The sequence below is a fragment of the Cyprinus carpio genome, chromosome A11 (genome assembly GCF_018340385.1).
Source record: "Cyprinus carpio isolate SPL01 chromosome A11, ASM1834038v1, whole genome shotgun sequence".
In the NCBI taxonomy this organism is placed as follows: domain Eukaryota; kingdom Metazoa; phylum Chordata; class Actinopteri; order Cypriniformes; family Cyprinidae; genus Cyprinus; species Cyprinus carpio.
The window spans coordinates 13,255,277-13,274,880 of record NC_056582.1 but is presented as its reverse complement, the minus strand read 5'-3'; the positions used below and the strand labels follow the sequence as shown (position 1 = coordinate 13,274,880).

The window sequence follows — 19,604 nt, the reverse complement described above, 5'->3', positions numbered from 1 at the left end:
AAGTCTACATTTAAAGTGCTTATTTCAGTGTTGCCTTCATCTTTAGGTTGAACAAGAGCGTCTTGACAAGGTCTGGCCCAAACTTCGTGTTCTGGCTCGTTCCTCGCCAACAGACAAACACACTCTGGTTAAAGGTGAGATCTTTACGTATGGTTGGGTGAGCTTCTAGTTCACCCTTTCACTGATAACATCACTATTTAAGGTAAAATTATAAAGCAAAGGGTTTGAAAACCAACTGGTGGAAGGTATATTCACATACATTTTGGTTTATCTTGAGACAGTTTCGGTATTGTTGTCTTTCAGGCATCATTGACAGCACAGTTGGAGAAACCAGACAGGTGGTGGCTGTGACTGGAGACGGCACTAACGACGGACCTGCCCTCAAAAAAGCGGATGTTGGCTTTGCTATGGTAAATAATGTGCTATTTTGTATGTGTTCCTATAATTGTACAACTGTTGTTTTTCTTACAAATATGGTTTTATTCAAACATATACTCTCATTTTTATGACTAGTATTTTTTAGACTACTTGGTTTAGCTATTAAAATGGCTGTTTTGTCTTTATACTATGTGAGACGGTTGCCGGATGAGAGTCTGGCTCATTCAGTAAGGGTTTGGCAGCAAATGTTATACTGTAGCTTAAATTGCTTTAATAACCACAGAGGTTGCATCCTAATCCCTGCCTAGTATCTCTTGGTCTGCACCAAGCCAGAATGCCTCAGGGCATCATCACAGCATGCTGTACTGCATGCAGGTTGACCCCTGCTTGTTGCTCAGATGACTCCACAACTTAAGCAATGATATAATTAATATGTGCTTCCAGAAATGCATTTTATATAGAGTGAATTAAAGAAAGGCAATTCATATTTCTCACTCACACACTTAAAATATGCTCTTAAAAATCGAAGAGTGTCTGTTTCAAAAGCAGTAGTTGGTGCAATTGTGCTAACTGCCAACTGAAGGACATTAGGTTAGGGTGAGGGCAGGCATAGTAAATTGTTTCAGAAATAGACACCCTGAAGCTGTCTAAGATGTGGTTTAATTTGGGTAATTTATTTACTTTGCTGTTTGCACCCACATAACTACCACTTTGGTCTTTTCTCCAAAAATTCATTCAGCTGAAATGCCTTTATTTAAAACACATCCTTAACCAAGAAAATGCCTAATTAAAACTCTATTTGTAGTTAGTTTTTCTGTCTTTCAACTTTATTTTTATTGTGTACCATTCCATTCCTAAGAATGAACCTGCATCTCCAGTTATTCATGAGGTAGACTGCTCTGACATTTATGCAGGCATTCTAAAAATCTTTCTTTCTTTGTCTAACAGGGTATAGCGGGCACAGATGTTGCAAAGGAGGCCTCTGACATCATCCTTACCGATGACAACTTCACCAGTATCGTCAAAGCTGTGATGTGGGGGCGCAATGTCTACGACAGCATCTCCAAGTTTTTGCAGTTTCAATTGACTGTCAATGTGGTGGCAGTGATTGTTGCTTTCACTGGGGCCTGCATCACACAGGTAAATTTACATCATTTGACTTAACTTCCTCAGAACTAGCATATAGGTTTATGTCGTTATATAATTAAGTATTTTGAAATAAGAAATATGAATCTTGAGGGGGGGAAATCTTATGATAATTTTCATATTTTGACAATTTTGGGATATTTTGTCCCGTGTAGAGTGCATCAGGTCATTTATAAAATAAAACATTCAGGCAAGATGGTACAGGTAAAAAAGGTACTGCAAATATATATAAATATCTGTAAATAATTTGTTTGTTTTTTCATTAGATGTTAAGACAAATTTGTTATAATTAAAATGTAGAATATAATTTTTTTTTTTTTAAAAACAAATGAGCTGAAGTTGTCCTTGACAAATCATAAATAATGTTGTACATCTCAAAATTAAAAAAAGAGAGAGAGAATGTGGTCTTTAAGTTAAATATCAGGACGTTTAATGTGGCATACTGTATGTAGTCTTAGAGAAATTACCATTACAGAAGACAAAAAAACAAAGGTAACCCTTTAGAATAGGGAACACATATTCACTATTAACTAAGGGTTTCCCTCAATAAACTCCTAATGTGCTGCTTATTAGTAGTCAGTAAGGTAGTTGTTAAGTTTAGCTATTGGGTCAGGTAAAAGGATCTTGAACATGGTCATACAGAATAAGGCGTAAGTGTGTGCCTGTAAGTACTAATAAACAGCCAATACACTAGTAATATGCATGCTAATAAGCAACTAGTTAATAGTGAGAATTGGGCCTTAAAATAAAATGTTACCAAAAAGATTGCTGTATTTCAGGAGTATAAACACAAGAGTATTTGGTGGTTAAGCATGGCATTGTGGGAGACAATTTATCATAATGTTCCATAACAGAGCTCAGCCAAGTATTTTATGTTTACAGAAACATACTGAGGCCATTTAGTGTTGGTGCCAGACTTTGGCTAATAATGGGCCAGCCAGTCTTGTTGTGTCCCTGCCTAACTACATTACAAATGACAATACTGTAGTGATGGCCTTTCTGTGGAGTCTCATTTCAGTTTGTTTTGTCTGTAGGACTCTCCACTTAAAGCTGTTCAGATGTTGTGGGTCAATCTGATTATGGATACACTGGCTTCTTTGGCTCTGGCAACGGAACCCCCAACAGAAGCGCTCCTGCTGAGGAGACCTTACGGACGAGACAAGCCACTCATTTCCAGGACTATGATGAAGAACATCTTGGGTCATGCTGTTTACCAACTTATCATCACATTTACTCTTCTCTTTGCTGGTTAGAGGCTTCTGTATTCATGATGAAGTCCAGATGAAGTCCAAATGAATGTCAATAATAATAATAACTACTATTATTATTGTTATAACTAATTTTTTTTTTTTATGGCACTTTGAACTGTAATGAAAATTCAAATGGGATGGATGGTTGCTTAGCAACTAGCATTTATATTTTGCAATATTCAAAACATTAGAATTTGTCTTAACCACCAATAAGTTTTACCATGAAATGTCAGTATTGGACAGTTTAGGGAAAAACTTATTGTGAAACGTTCGTCTCAAATCTCAGTTGATCTGAAGGTTTGTCTCTCTGCATAATCATATATATATATATATATATATATATATATATATATATATATATATATATATATATATATATATATATATATATTGCATTTTTGTTGAGTATTTTTTCCACAGTAGCATGTATTTATTGAGATCATCCTCCTGACATGCAACACTGGCTTTTTAAAACGGATCATGATCTTTCACAACACTTATTTACGGAAAACATTTTTCTATGCCCAAAGGTGAGAAAATCTTTAACATTGATAGTGGCCGCAACTCCCCTCTACACTCCCCACCATCCGAACACTACACCATAATCTTCAACGTCTTCGTCATGATGCAGCTTTTCAATGAGATCAATGCCCGCAAAATCCACGGAGAGAGGAACGTGTTTGAAGGAATTTACAGGAACCCCATTTTCTGCTGCGTTGTTCTGGGAACCTTTGCTCTGCAGGTATAAAATTAAATGAAATTAAATGTAAAAATTTGCATTACATAAAATAAAAGCATCATCTCTTGCAATGTCTTTAAGTATGACTATATAATCTTTATAAAATGGGATAGTTCTTGGCTTAGGGTAATAGGGTACAAATCGGTGATGAAACTTAAAAAAAAAAAAAAAAAAGAGGAAAGAGGTTCCCAACAAATAGTCAGGTAAACTGCTTAATCTGCTGATTGTCACCCTCAGGATACAACATTTTGATGCATTATATTGTTATACACATCTTCAGCCAGTTGCATAAACACTGGACTAGTCTGACTCACTAGCAGTTAGTAAGGGTGCAATCAGTCTTACTTTTTGTATTTAAATTAGCCCGATCCATTTTTATGTAACTGACTTAAAAAATAAATAAATAAATAAAGACCAGTCTTAAAGAAACATTGAAACTACTGACTTGTACGACTAGTCTGAGCAGTTTATGCAACCAGCCACTGATGTGTTTAAAACTAGCTGTTGCTATTGCATTATAAAAATACACCAAGGTCGTACATTACAGCTATTTTCACCACAACTACAGAGGTTTAAAGAAATCCAAATAACATCTCTTAACCATGTTAAAATTGCTGTAACTCAGTCTCTTGTGGCTTATTGCTGGACTAATGGAATACACCTTGTTACAGATAATCATAGTGCAGTTTGGAGGGAAGCCGTTCTCTTGCACGGCCCTCACCATCGATCAGTGGCTCTGGTGTGTCTTCATAGGAGTTGGTGAGCTGCTTTGGGGCCAGGTAAGGCAAATCCTTACAAAATGTTGTTGTTCATCACTAATCAGTACCTCAGTGAAAAAAAAAAAACGGCAAAACAACTAGTTAGTTACATGAGCACATTTACAGATGACAGAGAAGGAGAGAGATCCACAAGCTCCTGAGTGGTGAAGTAATGAAAAAATCACGGCAGAATGCACATGCGTAGGTGATGTGGAACATCTTTAGTTCTCTATTCAATCCCACTGGGAGGGCAGGGGAGGGGGAGGTGAAGCTGTGTGTGATTTCAAACCCGTGGGAGGGAATGAGGGAGGCTGGCAGACGGCTACTTGCTGCACAAATCCAGAGCAGTTGCCGCCATCTCAAAGTTCGCCTCAGAAAGAGGACAGAGAGCTGTGAGCATTATCATCAACCCAGCAGCACAAGAAAGTTCTTCTGCCTCCATACATCCATGCTTACAGTACACTTATAACTCCATATGCAGGACTGATGCATCATGTTAGGTCATCAAAAGGCCCGGGGAAGTTATCAAGTACAGAAAAAGCCTTTAGAGCTGCAAGCTGTCTGCTCCTTCTGGCAGTTGCATCACACACAAGCCATTTCCTACTGAGTTTCTCAGCTGGTTTTTGTGCATGCAAGCTTTTGTTTGTGCATATACACATGTGCAGCCTCACAAACCAGATGCTGAGAACTTAGTGGATAGAGAGCATGCTGCTTCTCCTCCATGTCTATGTATTAAGTTGTCTCTGTGATCTCTCATATCAAACAGCATCAACAGAGGCACCTACAGAGGGGATTGCACAGAAATATCTAGCTATTTTTAAATACTATAGGTGGTAGAGACTTGCATGTGTCTGTGTATGTGCATGTGTATCTGTGTTAGGAAGCTCCTTTGAAACAGTAACTTTACAAATTACTTAAAGAGGTTCAATTATTATTATTGTTTAGTTACCAGAAAAGTTACTTATAAATAGTGCATATCTACATTGAAGCCATGGGTGGCTTAAATTAAATGTATGACATTAAATGGGTGTCTTCTAAATTATAAAACTGCATAATTTATTTTAAATCAGAGCAGTATTCATCTGGCACACACACACACAAAAAAGGATTTCAATCAGTGACCAAATTAAACTTGAAGAGATAAATTATGAATTTAAATATGACTAATAAAACACTCTTGTTTTACTTCTCACCAAGGCCCTGTTTATTGGATAAAAAATACAAAAAACTGTAAAATTGTAAAATATTATTACAATTGTAAAAATATATATATATATATTTTCTTTAGTTTTTTTTTTAATGTAATTTATTCCTTTGATGGCTGAACTGAATTTTCAGCAGCCATTACTCTAGTCTTCGGTGTCACATGATCCTTCAGAAATCATTCTAATATGCTGCTTTGGTGCTCAAGAAACATTTCTTATTATTATCAGTGTTGAGAAAAACTTTTGCTGTGTAATATTTTTGTGGAAAAAGTGATACATGTTAGTTCCAGGATTCTGTGATGAAAAGAAAGTTGAAAAAGAACAGCATTTATTTGAAATACACATCTTTTGTAACATTTATGTAAAAAATCTTTATTGTCACTTCTGATCATTTTATTAACCTCAAGAAGTAGTATATATTAATGTATTGGTGAATAGTTTAATCACAAAATTGGGGAACATTTTTTCAGTTAATAAAACCAGCTTCATGTTCTGTGTAGTTTGTGCTGAAAATTTTCAGTCACTAAAAGGCCTTTTTGCTGTTTAACATAAAAAGAACTTGTGGTTAAATGCCATAAGGATTCATTAAAGCTTTGCATTTATGCACCACATTATCAGCATCCTGTTCTCGGAAAGCCATTCATAATCTCAACCACTGTGCTAATGACTATTTGATAAGTTACAGTTGCCATCACTTGACCCTATTCCACCCCTTTTCTCGTCCTCCAGTTCATCTCTGCCATCCCCACACACCGCCTCAAATTCTTGAAGGAGGCTGGTCACGGCATCCCCAAAGGGGACATCTCCGAGGAGGTGCTAACCGAAGGTGCAGATGAAATTGACCTTGCTGAGATGGAGCTGCGCAGAGGACAGATCCTGTGGTTCAGAGGACTCAACCGCATTCAGACTCAGGTAAGCTGCTCTTTGCTTATTCTCTCCTTCCTGTCTCTTCCAGCAGATGCCCCAGGACAGAGTAGAAATGGCTTAAATACAGCAGCAGTGACCTATACGCCACACTGCCACTATAGATTTTGTTTGGAGAAAATGTATTTGCTCTTTGGTATCTTACTGTTTAACAGTTGCTACGCCACTTTGTTGTTTCTACACTTTAAAAAAAAAAAAAGTCAAGCAATTTTTTATTGATCCTTACTTCATAATCAGAATTATATTTTTAATATTTTTCTTAATTCTTAACATTTTATAAATTATGGATACAGAAAGAGATTTGAAAAATGTACAATTTATTATTTGTTTAGCTAAATAAAAGATTATTAATCAGTGGGATTCATGTATCCAATCTGTTTTGCCCACTATTATCATCAAAATTTTCTGATCTGCCTAAAAAATGGGATGAAATCATTTCTAGCATTTCAATGGTTTGTTTTTAATTTATTTGGAACATGCTCCAAACACCATGTATGTTGCTCAAAAACTATTAGTGAACCTTCTAGACAGCCGGTGGCTGTTTTTGTGTAGACATCACCCTAGTGGCCTTCAAGCATCTCCATGGGTTCATTTGTGGAAAAGCATCTCCCTTAAGACTTAACAGGGACTTGTGAACTGCTTAGGTGCCCCAGGTTGAAAAGCAGTATGTGCCCTGGAGATGACACTCATGAAATGCCAGTGGGGCAAGCCATGTCTCTCTGACTGTATGCACAAACTGCCTGGAGATAAGTGGGGACTGTACAGCAACATTCACTCGCTTTCATCAGATGATGTACAAGTAAACGACTGGGAACTGACTTTATTTTTTTTTTTGTAAGCTCTGTTGATGGAGGCCGTGTGGGAGGACCTCCTTTCACTTACCATTGCCTTCATACATGACACAGTATTGCTGTTTATGAACAATGAGTGGATTCAGTGTGAGGGTTCACAGATGTATTTATCTGGATCCTCCAGGAGTGTGTGTTGGTGGGCAATCATTCTGAGAGGGCGTTCTGTGCCTATTAAGAATGTTCTATAGCAAACACTATGGTAAACCACCCACCAAAGACTGCAATGTATTCCACAGGCACTGATTTATCCCTGTCACTTCTGAAAACAACGTATTCGTTTTAGCTTTGTTTTCAGTTTGTATCATTAAGAAATGTGTAATTTGCCTTTCAGCATTGCGCCAGGTCATGGGGAATTCATGTTGCCGTATTGGATCATCTTAAGCCCTTTTCTCTTTTGTTCTTGTTCTTTTTCTTTTTTTTTTTTTTGTTTTTATTTTTTAATTTTGTTGTTTTGTTTTGGTGTTATTGGTGTATATGTTGGAGTTAGTGATGTGTTTGAGAAATTAGATTTGAAGTGAACGTGACATGAAATAAACAGCCTACAAAGCATCGTTGAAAACATTTTGTTATCCCTTTATCTAATCGTCTTTAATTGACTTGTTCTTATAAAAGTAGTTTTGAGGATAACAGAAAAGAAATAAAAAACAGCCGTTTTAATTGATCGTTCTAGTAATGTAATATGTAATCGTCTGGGACCATGCTAAGTATAACAGTAATTAAAAATTTATTTATTTATTTTAATTTGTTACACTGTATGAATAATTGTATATAATTTAGGAATGCAGGATATTGGATTTTTGCAGATATCCCACTGGATATTTGTCAATTTTTCAACTCATTTTGGCCAATTGCTGATACCAATATATTTTCTTTTGTTTGGAAACACCAAATCTCTCCTCTGCGGAGATTATGAACAAATGATTTATAATTTTGTTTAGTTTTTAACAAAAACATGCGTGTTAGATTTAAACAATAATGCAGATCTTTGATAATGAGAGTACATTACATTTGTGTATTTTACTTTCATTTTATTACAAGTAGGCCAACAGCACCCCCTAAATAAATAAAAGACTATTTTTATTTTTTTTTTATTATTATTTGGTATATTATGTATTTTTTTATCATAGATTTTAAATATTTTTAGTAGGCAAGACTAGTATTTTTCTAATCTAATTAATTTATTATTTAAAAAAAAAATATTTTACATTTTTCTAATTTTACAGTCTTCTATATTGTTCCCATATTATCCTAAATTTCAACAGTCTTAAATAGTGTACTTTCATTTTCATTGTAAAGTCTTCTTTTGTCTTGTGTGAAGGGGAGGGAGAGTTTTAATGTGTATGTGCCCTGGATACGCCCAGACCCCCTGTGGTTTCAGATCACCACCCCTGCTAATTCTACCAGACTCCCCTCCAAGCCCAGATGAAAAAGAGGCCGAACAGTCCCCACCCCTTCACTCTTATTCCAGATTAGGAGCTGGTGAAGTGACCGCAAAAACACTAATCTACTAATTAGCTGCTTATCTCTCACCCAAAGTCCCACCACCCCACTTTTAAAATCCTCAAGGATTTCTATTTTATATCTGTCATGCATGGTTAGTGGTACACAAAGAAAGAAATAATTGGCACACGTACGATTCAGACTCATCAGTACTTCTTAGAGCTAGTTTCCTTTGTACTCCCTTTCTTTTCACGGACATCTTCACAGCATTTCCTTTCTCCTGGAAAAAAAAGTTTGCCACATAAAACTTTCCTTTTTATCTTCCTGTGCCAGCCCTTCTTCTGCCAGACTCTGTACTAACCAAACTTTTTATTTGTGGGGTGAGGGGATGTTCTATTTTTCTCTTTCAAATAACACATTTATCTGCTCTAACCACTCCTTTTGGCCCTTGGTCTTTGTCTTTCTCTGTTTCCTTTTCTTCCTCTGTTTTCCCCCCCTCGTCCTCTCCCTGTTCTTTGCAGATGGATGTGGTTTATACATTCCAGACGGGCCAAACGGCGGTGCCTGGGGCCCTGCGTCGCCAGCCCTCCGTGGTCAGTCAGCAGAACGACGCAAAAACTGTTTCTAGCCCTACCCATGTAGGGATTTCCTCTTCCTCCCTGTCCGCCAACTCTGCTGCGGCTGCTGGGCCGCCCGACCCTGCTTCCTCTTCTACTACAGGCAGTGAGTGCCACATAACACACCAGCAAACTAGCAGTGCTGTTGCATGATGGCAATGCTGAATGCTAAGGTGCTGAATGCTTTCATGACCTGCCTGTTACCCTGCAGTAAACCTGTAACCACCCTTTTAAAACTGCTTTTTCTGTCTCTCTTCCTCTCTTCATTCTTTTTTTTATTTCAGTCTGTCCTCACAGTCTCCCAACTAAAGCTCCTTATACTCATTATTTATTTCTCTGTCTCATTCACTTTGCATTCCTTCCGACGCCTGAATCAGTGTGTTGTGTGTGATTTCAATGTGGATAGTCTTGTTGATGTCAGCAAGTGAGTTACCAGTGCCAGGACCATTTTTTTCAGGATGGCCAAACATCATTTAATTATTTAGTTTCCTGTATTAGGAGAAAGGGGTTAATGGCTATTAGTGATGTCCTGTTCACGAACGAATCGTTTTATTTAACCGGATCTTTGTGAACCAGTCGAACCAGTTCACCAAATCGCACTGAATCGATTTGTGTCTCCAGAACGCACTAATACACAAATTACTTAAGTTATTCGGTTTATAAATGTGCTTGACACTCCCTCTGATGCAAAATAAACCAATATCCCTAGTTATTCAGTTACTCCAACAGTACATTGACTGAACCGCTGTGAAAAGAGAACCGATGATGGGATGTGCACGAGCAGAGCAGCTGATAGACTGAGCATGAGTGCAGTGAATGTACAAGCCCACTGCTAGCGGTTCTCGTTCTCGAGTCAAGAACCGGTTGCATCCGTTTTTTCTTTTGGACACGTCCGATTAGAGAACCGATGAGCTGATGATACTGCGCAATGAGTGTAATTTTTCAAGAGGATGAAAGCATGCTATTCAAGTATTTTGTTAAACATCAGAAAGTGTGGTTTTATTTTTTTTTTTTTTTTTTTTTTTTTTTTTTTTTTTTTTTATGTATATTCATCTGACCCGAACTGGTTCTTTTGAACAATGTGATGATTTGGATTCTGTGCTAATGCTATGAGCGTGGGTAAACCTAGGAATAAAGGGCAATCTGGCGAAAAATAAGTTTAATAAATAAATCGCAATGGATTATGTATAGTAAGTGGATTATGGTTTCTGAGCTGATGACAACTAATTAATTCATTTTATATCTTCAAGACGTAAATCCTCGTATGCACATCACTACCTGTACTTGTAACTTGATTGTAAACTTTTCAGATCATGATTATGATGTTTTAACTGACTGAAGTTATGATTACTGACTTTATATATTTGAATGTCTATTTTTTTTATCCCGGACCGGGGTCGATAGACTTGATATCATTATGTCATTGCCAATGATGTCATTACATTAGGGCGTAAAAGTACCGATGAATCAGATGAATTTTTTGAACTGGTTAATTGAAACAAACTGTCCGAAAGAACCAGTTCAAGGAAAAGAACCAGACTTCCCATCACTAATGGCTATACTGCAGGGTTTTCTTTTTTTTTTTTTTTTTTTTTTTTTGCTTTTCTTAGGTCACTCTTTATCTTTCTGTTAAGTAGGGGCAGTCGTGGCCTAATGGTTAGAGACTTGTAACCCGAAGGTTGTGGGTTTGAGTCTCATTACCAGCAGGAATTGTAGGTGGGGGGAGTGAATGTACAGCACTCTCTTCCACACTCAGTAGCACAACCGAGGTGCCCTTGAGCAAAGCACCGAACCCCCAACTGCTCCCAGGCGCCACAGCAAAGATGGCTGACCACTACTGTTCATGGTGTGTGTGTGTGTGTCTGTTCACTAGCTATGTGTGTGCATTTGGATGTGATAAATGCAGAGCACAAATTCCTAGTATGGGACACCATACTTGGCCTCAAATTACTTTCACTGTGACAATTCATTGCTACAATTTATGCAAGAATGGTTTTACAAACATTTTGCACATAAATTATTCTGCTTGTGTTTCATGAATTCTGCTGTATGATGTTATTTATCATAGTTGTTGACAGTATGATTATTTATCATAATGTGCAGACTTTTCAGACTAAAATGCTAAAATGCAACTCTAAATAGCTGTAATTTATACATCAAATATGCTCTGATTGGTTACGATTTTGTCACTTTGCACACCATTTAGCTGTCAGCAATGAAAAAAAAAAAAAAATACCATAGTCCTATTTGGGATGAGGCGTTAGACCTGAACACACAGTCAGTAGAAGACTGAAAACTGGTTTTAGTGCAGACATCAAATTACTCAGTGAGCCCATCCCTATGCTAAAACAGAGTGGGGATAAATGCCACAAGATACAGTGTTCTACTCTGGTCAGTCATTTATTTTCGATGACCTTGGTGTTTCCCACAATTTTGTTGCATCTCCACACAGCCTTGTATGTTGGTGACCTGCAAGGCACTGTCTGATGAACCACCAGACAGAGAGACAGATGCAGGCCACTTGCAGTCCTTTTTTTGTTTTTTTCCACTCTCATGCTCTGTACTTCAGTCACGTCACAACTCTTCCCTTCTATGTCTGACTCTCTGCCTTTCTCTGGATGAAATCCAAAGGTTTTTTTTTATGCCCTTGAAGGGTACTATGGGAAGGGGATGCTGCATTTAGGATCATTATAAATGAAAGTGAGCAATTGTATCGCTTCATTAAGAACCTTGTATTTAATAAACATACATAACATGCATAACAAATAAATATATATAAAGCGTCATTTGCATTCAAAATACATTAATAACAAATGCAAAAGTGACAAAACAATGAATTTAGGTGTCAGCAATAGAGGTCCATCGACAAGGTTTTTTCTCTGGCTGATGCAGATATTTAAAAAACAGGGCAGATTGGCCGATTTTCTTTTTTTTTTACCCCTTTTATCTCATAAAAAGAAGAGTTTGAGTAAATGATTACTGCAGGGCACAAGATAGTAATAGTAGTAGTAGCCTGATTCATAGTAATAATACATGGCTCAAAACTTAAGCACCTTCTTAAAACAGCTCTGAAGCATGCTTTTTGTTTATGTTTGTTGACAGACACCAGTGTTTCCCCACAGACTTGCAAATGCAAATTCATCCTCTACCAGCAGGAGATGCTGCTGAAGCAGGAGATATAGCGGTTTCCCCAGTAACGGCTGTAATCAAATAAAAAGCTACTTTATCAGGCATTACAGGTAAAAATAAATGAAAATGACATCGAAGCTTTTCTGAAGACGGTCGGTTCTTTTCAAAGATACATACATATAAAAACACCAGTGCTGCATTTTAATTTTGAAATAAGTAATGCCTCAGTTTATCCACCTTTTTGAAAATCTATTTGTGGCGGTCAGTTTTGATATTCTGACAGGCCGCCAAAAATAACTGGAAACTTTTGTATAGGAAACACTGGACACTGCTAGAATCAAATAGCCATAATCTAAGTGATAACAAAAATGAGGGGGGAAAAAATTATAAATAAAATTACTCATATTAGCATGAAATGTCGCCCGATTATGTCAAACGTCATTTGCTCACTGAATGTCATGACAACAAATATCATGAAGGAAAAGTTTCAGTATCTCGCCTTTGCTTTCATTTCGGACCATCTCCATAAAGACATTTGAAAAGATTTTGATGGTACATGATGCAAATATATATATATATATATATATATATATATATATATATATATATATATATATATATATATATATATATATATATATATATATATATATAATATTTATTTATTTAGTTTAACATGCATTTATCAAATTAGGAAATATAATTAGTGGTCTAGAAATATGAATAAACATGAATTTTGAGAATTTGTAAGCACAGGAACATATAGATTTGATGATGGTGTAACGAATGCACATATGAGCCCTACAGCCTCCAGAGGGCTCACTTAAAGTACTTTGCACCCCAGAGTGAATAGGGGTCATAGTGATGCTTCCCTTTCTCTCTTCCCCTGGCTGGCTCCCTTTTGTTTTAACACCAGGCCTCTCCCTCTTTTCACAACTGCTTTCACACACACACTTTTCTCTGTCTTTCTTTCTCACTCTTTTCCTTTGCAGCCCCACTCTCTCTCTCATGCTTTCAGCCCCCTCATCACACCTTGTGTCTTCTGCTCGGTCTTCATCTCTCTTCATTGATATTCTAGAAGGAACTATGAGTCATAGCTTGTTTTTTTCCTGCCATCCTTATTTAGGTTGCATCACTGGTGCTTTTGCATTACACATCTGAAAGTTTGTATTCACACACAAGGCAGATATGGGGTCAGAGTGTTCATTTCACCAAAGATGGGAGCGATCCAAATATACAGACAGCTGGTAGGAAATTAAAGGGTCAATATTTTTTTAAATAACAAATAGACAGATGTAGTCCAGCTATATCCTGCCAAGCAGTGCATTAAAATGTTAACTGGGTTTTTCTATTTAGTACAGAAATGTGAAATGTTCAGAGTGTTTTTTAGTGTCAATATGCAGTGGCTATGGCAGTGTTAGGTGGTAGGTTCAAATAAGACTATATGAGAATAAAAAAATAACTAATTAAATGCATACATATTAATAGTAGTAGTGTTATTGCTCGACCATATGGTTAGAATAATAACCATAATAACCAATTATTGCAGCTTGGTTTTTATGCAAGGTTTTCTCTGGCTTGGAGGAGAACATCGGGAGAGAAAGCATGACCAACATAGCTGCATGGTACAAGAATGTAAACCTGAGAAATAAACAGGGATTGAACAGACTAAGCCACTGCTGATTGGCTGAGCTGGCAGGGCAGAGGGTTCTTCAGACGTGTTTGTTACCATGGGCTCCATGTGGGGAAAATCCTTCAGACCCTTGCAAAACAAGTTATACCAATTCACATTTGTCTTTATGGTTGTTCTCAAGGTTGAAGCCATAAAAATAGCAAGAGAGCAAGATTAGTTTCTGACGTTTTACCACACAGTGCAGAGAGTCTCTGAAAGATCCAGAGCATATGTATTGAGGGATTGGATGCACATGCTATGCATTTTAAAGCTGACAACTTGTATTCCTAAGAGTATATTTTGAAAAAATAAAAATCCTCCTTCCACTTTACAGTTTGAATTTGTCCTAAGTAAACATTAAACAGCCATGTGCTTACCACAATAAATATATATATATATATATATATATATATATATATATTTTAAATGGAAATATTGAAGTGTGTGTGTGTGTGTGTGTGTGTGTGTATGTGTGTGTGTGTATTCGTGTTTGTTTCACTTATTTGACAGCATCTCTTCTCTTCTCCATGCTCTCTTGATTTCACCCCTTCACTGGTCTTACCTCACTCTTTTACAAAAGCATGAAATCCTACTGCTAGGGGTGGGCGTTAAAAGCAAAAAATGAAATTGAAAAAGAAAGTAGTCCATGAGAGTACCTCTAAAGCCATGCCGTAGGTCAGTGGTTCCCAATCCTGGTCCTGGAGAACCCCAAACACTGCACGCTTTTGGTGTCTCTCTTATCTGACACACACATTTGAGGTCTTGGAGTCTTCACTGATGAGTTGAATCAGGTGTGTTTGAATAGGGAGACATCTAAAATGTGCAGTGTTGGGGGTTCTCCAGGACCAGGATTGGGAACCCTTGCCATAGGTGATTGTTCAAAAATCAATTGTTGTTAAAAATCATTTCCCCTTTGGAGAAAACAAAGGGGACTTTTAAATGGCATTTGCCATCTTTTAAAATGTACACTTTTATATGAGTTGAGCCATGTTTGGTGCCCATTGCGATTAAGTAATTAATCAATTAAAAATTTATGAAAATCTCCTCAACATTACTTTGATTAATTCAAACATAAATAAATTAAAAGCAACTGCTTTTATTTTGAAGTAAACTTTTTATAAACCCAGTTTGACATTGTGGATGAAGTGTAGAGTAGAGTTTAGTGACACTTACTGGCTATAAATAGTCATTTAATCCAGATGTCTCTTTATACTTGCTATAGTAATTCACACAATCGGGTTGTTTCTTGCTGTGGTTGAAGACAAATGTTTGTATGAAAGCTTAAGTTAGTAGCAGTAACTTCCTTTCCTTTCCTCGTTGAATGTAATGTGGTTTGGCACTTTTTTTCCCTTCCTTTTTTTGTTTTTTTTTTTACAATGCAGCAGCGTTTTACAGAATACTCTGCGGTTGACAGTTTCTACCGGTTTAGTGTTCCAACTGCTGTGTCGCCCACCCCTATTGACAGGCCTTCATAAACTCAAAAGGGAAGCTGAACATCTGCCATTTTTGGCTCCTTAATAGCTTATTGAACAAACATCATGTCCGTCTCGTCTTGCAGTGGTTCTGTGATTGTGGTCATCTTGTTTGGAATGTTTTGAAGTTTGTGACTGATATGGATGTGTCCCACTTACGGTTTTATGCTGTGCCTGATTTCCTCATTCACTTGCCCCAAATAGAAAATTGCATCACATTCGTGGTTTGTTTTCATTTTATCCCTGTTTCTCTATTCAACGGTCTGTGCTGTTATTTTTGTGTTGGTTTTTATTTGTTTGTTTGATATTTCATAAGGAGCTTGAGTGCTATTGTGGAAATGAAATCATCACCCACCACTGACCATATTTTTGTTCCCCTCCGGATCCAATGCATACCTCCCTGAAGCAGAAACCACACAATACGATTCCACTAATTCCTCCTTGTCTTTTTCTCTCCAGATTAAGGTGGTGAACGCATTCCGCAGCTCCCTATACGAGGGCCTAGAGAAGCCAGAATCCAGAAGCTCCATCCATAACTTCATGTCCCACCCTGAGTTTGTACCCCTCTCCGAGGAGGAACCCCACGTCCCCACAATAGATGAGGGCTGTGTAGAGATTGAGCACCGCCCCTCCTCTTCCAGAAACGGAGGTGGCGGTGAACCCCCGGACCGCTCTCTTCACAGCCATGAATTCTCTGTGTGACCCTTCCATCATTCTCCAGTGCAACTGCCCCAAAATCATCATTTTTTTGTTTTGTTTGTTGTGTTTTTAAAACCTGTGCACCACTCCTTCGGTGGAGCCCTGCTGATGCACATCTGAGAGACAGCACCTACAGCGGCCGATGGGGCGACTACGATCCCTTTCACCTCTCCTCCATCCTCCCCACCCCTCTGCCCCTCTCAACTTGCACTGTGTCAGCGACAGCAGCGCTCTGTAAGTACATGCGGCAGTGCTGCAGCCCATGTGACGCATGGCCTAACTTACACACTAGAGGGCAACGCTGTGGCAAATGTCCTCTCTCAGCCTGTCACTGGCATTTTTATCTCTTCTACAGTTGTGATTTTTCTCATTTTTATATTGTCACGTCTCTGGTCTTGTGTAATGCTGTAATCATTTTTGTTATTTGTCCCAGGACTCTGTTACATAGTTTTTGTTTTGTTTTTTTGCTGATACAGCCGATTATGTTCATGCACTCAGTTGCTGTTTGAATAGATTTTGCTCTCTTTTTTTTCATCTTTCGATTTGCTCTGTTTTAAGGTGGATTGAAAAACATGGCAGTGAAGCTACCTATGTTCTTTTAGTTTTTAAAATGATTTTATGATCTAATAGATGTTTTAAGTAGTTCAGACACACTACATTCTTGTTCTGTTTTCCGAGGTTGTCATACAATGCTGTTTGGCTCATTTTGGGTTTCCTGTCACTTTATATGTACAGATATAAGGCTGCTATAGTGAACGTTAGCAGAATAAAAGACTAATAAACTTATTTGATAGCTAAGTTAAGAATACCTGATTGGCTCTTAAGGGGGCAGGGAGGGCCATCTTACACATCATCTCATCGAAATCACACCCAATGGGCATCTCTAGTCTCTTGTTAATGTTCATCTGCCTCAAAAGAAATGCCTGGCTAATTGACCAAGTACTTTATCAAAGGTACAGCACCTCATCATAGTGTGCATGTATCTGTCTTTAGGTTCATCTGTGTCTGATTGTATGGGAATGGTTAATTGTAATACTAATCTTTATGGGATAATGACTAATGAATAGGATTTTCCTTTTTCTTGTTTCCTCTTTCAGAAAAAAAATGCGATAGGAATGATTCTGTATGTGTGTACTTTCAAATCCAGTCTTTTTCTCATCTCAGCTCTGCAGTTAGGTGTCCTCCTTGTTATCTAACATAAGGCTGTGCTCCACATAAGCTCCAAGTTAAGCAGACGGCACTGGTAGAGCTCCAAAATCCCATCCCTGAACTTAGCCTGTGAGGGTAAGGATACTGCACGTACTGTAGTAAGCATGCTTTTGCTATTACAAAAAAAAAAAAAAGAAAGAAAACACTCAAACACACAATAGCATGCAGCAAGGGCCTCTGTTGGACCCTGTGAGCTCTGTTGAAACCTGGGTGACAAACTAGATTGGACTGTTTTCATAAGAGTGCGGCCTCAACGACATGTGCTTTTTATTAGCCGAAACATACTACTACCATAGACCGACCTTCCTCTCATACCAATCTAGGTTCGATGGATTCCTCAAATTATACCTTTTTCTACTTGCTCAGAGCCATATTTTATAGATTGTTCTTTTATATCCCATTTTTGCAGTTTATTTTATATTTCCAACCAAATTCTAAAAACACACAGAGAGTCACTGCCTAAAGAAAAAAGGAAAAAAATCCCTGGATGGACCACTTTAATGTTTACGGAAAGGTTCCACAGCAGTCGGCTGATGCTGCACTTCCCCCTACTGGCAATTTTTGTTATTTCACTTAAGTGGAACATGGTATGTTATTGTGGGTAAGCATGCATGAATTTCATATAAAACTCAATGCTTTGTTCCTTTTTTACAATTGTTCTGTATTTTTATATTAAGTACTTTTTAATATTTTGGAAAAATATATAAATATAGGTGTATAGGCCAGAGAGTTTGGTGACATGACAAATTAGTAAAATAAGCAGTTTAGTATTTATATATGTATGCCGTGTTTGTAACCAAATGCGGTGTCAGATTAGATGTCCGAGCTGAGAAAGTTCTGTGTTTACTCTAAAGTCAAGGGGTCTGGTCGAGTTCTCAATTTAATGGCCTTATCCTGAATTGTGTACTCCAAATCTGCAGCCATAGGTTAATGTGCTGGCTGTGCAAAGTCTTTAAAATAATATTATTTGCCACCTAATTGGAATCTATTGAACTAAAGTCGAGAAATGTTAAAGGATTTCAACTTTTATGTTCTTTCTGTGAGATTTCTGTATCACCCATTAAAGTGGCAAAGTGTTGGCTATCGAAAATAGAGATCATTACGTATTCTCTGTGTTGTCATCATTTTAACTTTGATTTGTCTTTGTGAAAACATTTTTGTCATATGCAGCTCTGGATATAAATTAAGCATACATACTGTATGTTACACGAAAATACAAAATGTATTTGACTTCATTTGGAAGCAGTCAGACGGTTTCCAGTTAGAGCTTTATATAAATTCTGCCAAAGTGTTGCTTTGTACAGTCAGTTCTGACTTATGTCTTTGTTCTTGTTCATTTGGAATAACTTATAACTGGATTTCATCCTTATTTGGACATTTCCTTCCCATGAGGATCTAAAATATGCCCCTTCATTTTTATTTTTTCATTACTTGATCATAATGGATGCAGAAAAAAGGGGGAAACGATCAAAGCCATTGTCTTTAATTTTCTTTTCTGGTTCCCTTTAACAGCTCCTTCTGTTATTGCACATGTTTTTCTCTCTCGCATTGTGTAAACTGAGAATCGCTTCAAGGTGTCGTGCAATAACTTAGAATTTTAATGCATTACTACTCTACTGATGTTGTCTGACAGTTCTTGTTTGCTTGGTTGGGGACGGGAGGAAATTATACACCACAGCTGTAAATAAAAGATCGTTTTAAAACTGGAATATAACATTAAGTTAACCACTTATTTTGCATATATTTAATCCAATTACATCTGATGTTGAGTGAAATGACAAATTGTATTTGATTGCAGGGAAAGCAGTCACCAGAACATCCGATTTCTGTAATTCATATGAAACACAGTAATATACACTGGTGTTATTTTTGTATAAACATAATATCATCTATGTGGCATGCATTACTTATTAACAAATTGGTGGTTCAAAGCAATATGTACAACCTGGTGCGATTGATATTTTTAGTGTCCTGTGTAGCTTAAACCACACTGGGGTTGGGGGGGGACTGCATTGGAAAAAAATTGTAATTGTTCAATATATGTGTTCAATGTTCTGCATGATTACATATGGAATGAGGCGTCCCCAGATGTTTACTTGTTTCCAGAATGAATGT

At 37.3% G+C, this 19,604-nt stretch overlaps 1 protein-coding gene across 6 annotated transcripts in view; it reads left to right on the top strand.

The window, feature by feature from the left end:
* LOC109104447 (plasma membrane calcium-transporting ATPase 2-like) overlaps positions 1–19,198 on the top strand; it is a 107,432-nt gene extending 88,234 nt beyond the window's left edge. For 3 of the 6 annotated variants that reach the window (XM_042766307.1, XM_042766304.1, XM_042766305.1), the window contains 8 exons: positions 47–134; positions 304–410; positions 1,327–1,518; positions 2,559–2,772; positions 3,305–3,516; positions 4,185–4,292; positions 6,206–6,388; positions 16,041–19,198. In XM_042766307.1, coding sequence (XP_042622241.1) covers positions 47–134; positions 304–410; positions 1,327–1,518; positions 2,559–2,772; positions 3,305–3,516; positions 4,185–4,292; positions 6,206–6,388; positions 16,041–16,283 — 1,347 coding nt within the window. In that variant the 3' untranslated portion in view covers positions 16,284–19,198. Of the gene's footprint in view, positions 1–46; positions 135–303; positions 411–1,326; positions 1,519–2,558; positions 2,773–3,304; positions 3,517–4,184; positions 4,293–6,205; positions 6,389–9,212; positions 9,415–16,040 lie in introns of all 6 variants that reach the window. The other 3 variants (XM_042766308.1, XM_042766306.1, XM_042766309.1) reach the window with 2 other exon arrangements.
* Positions 19,199–19,604: the final 406 nt, after the last annotated feature.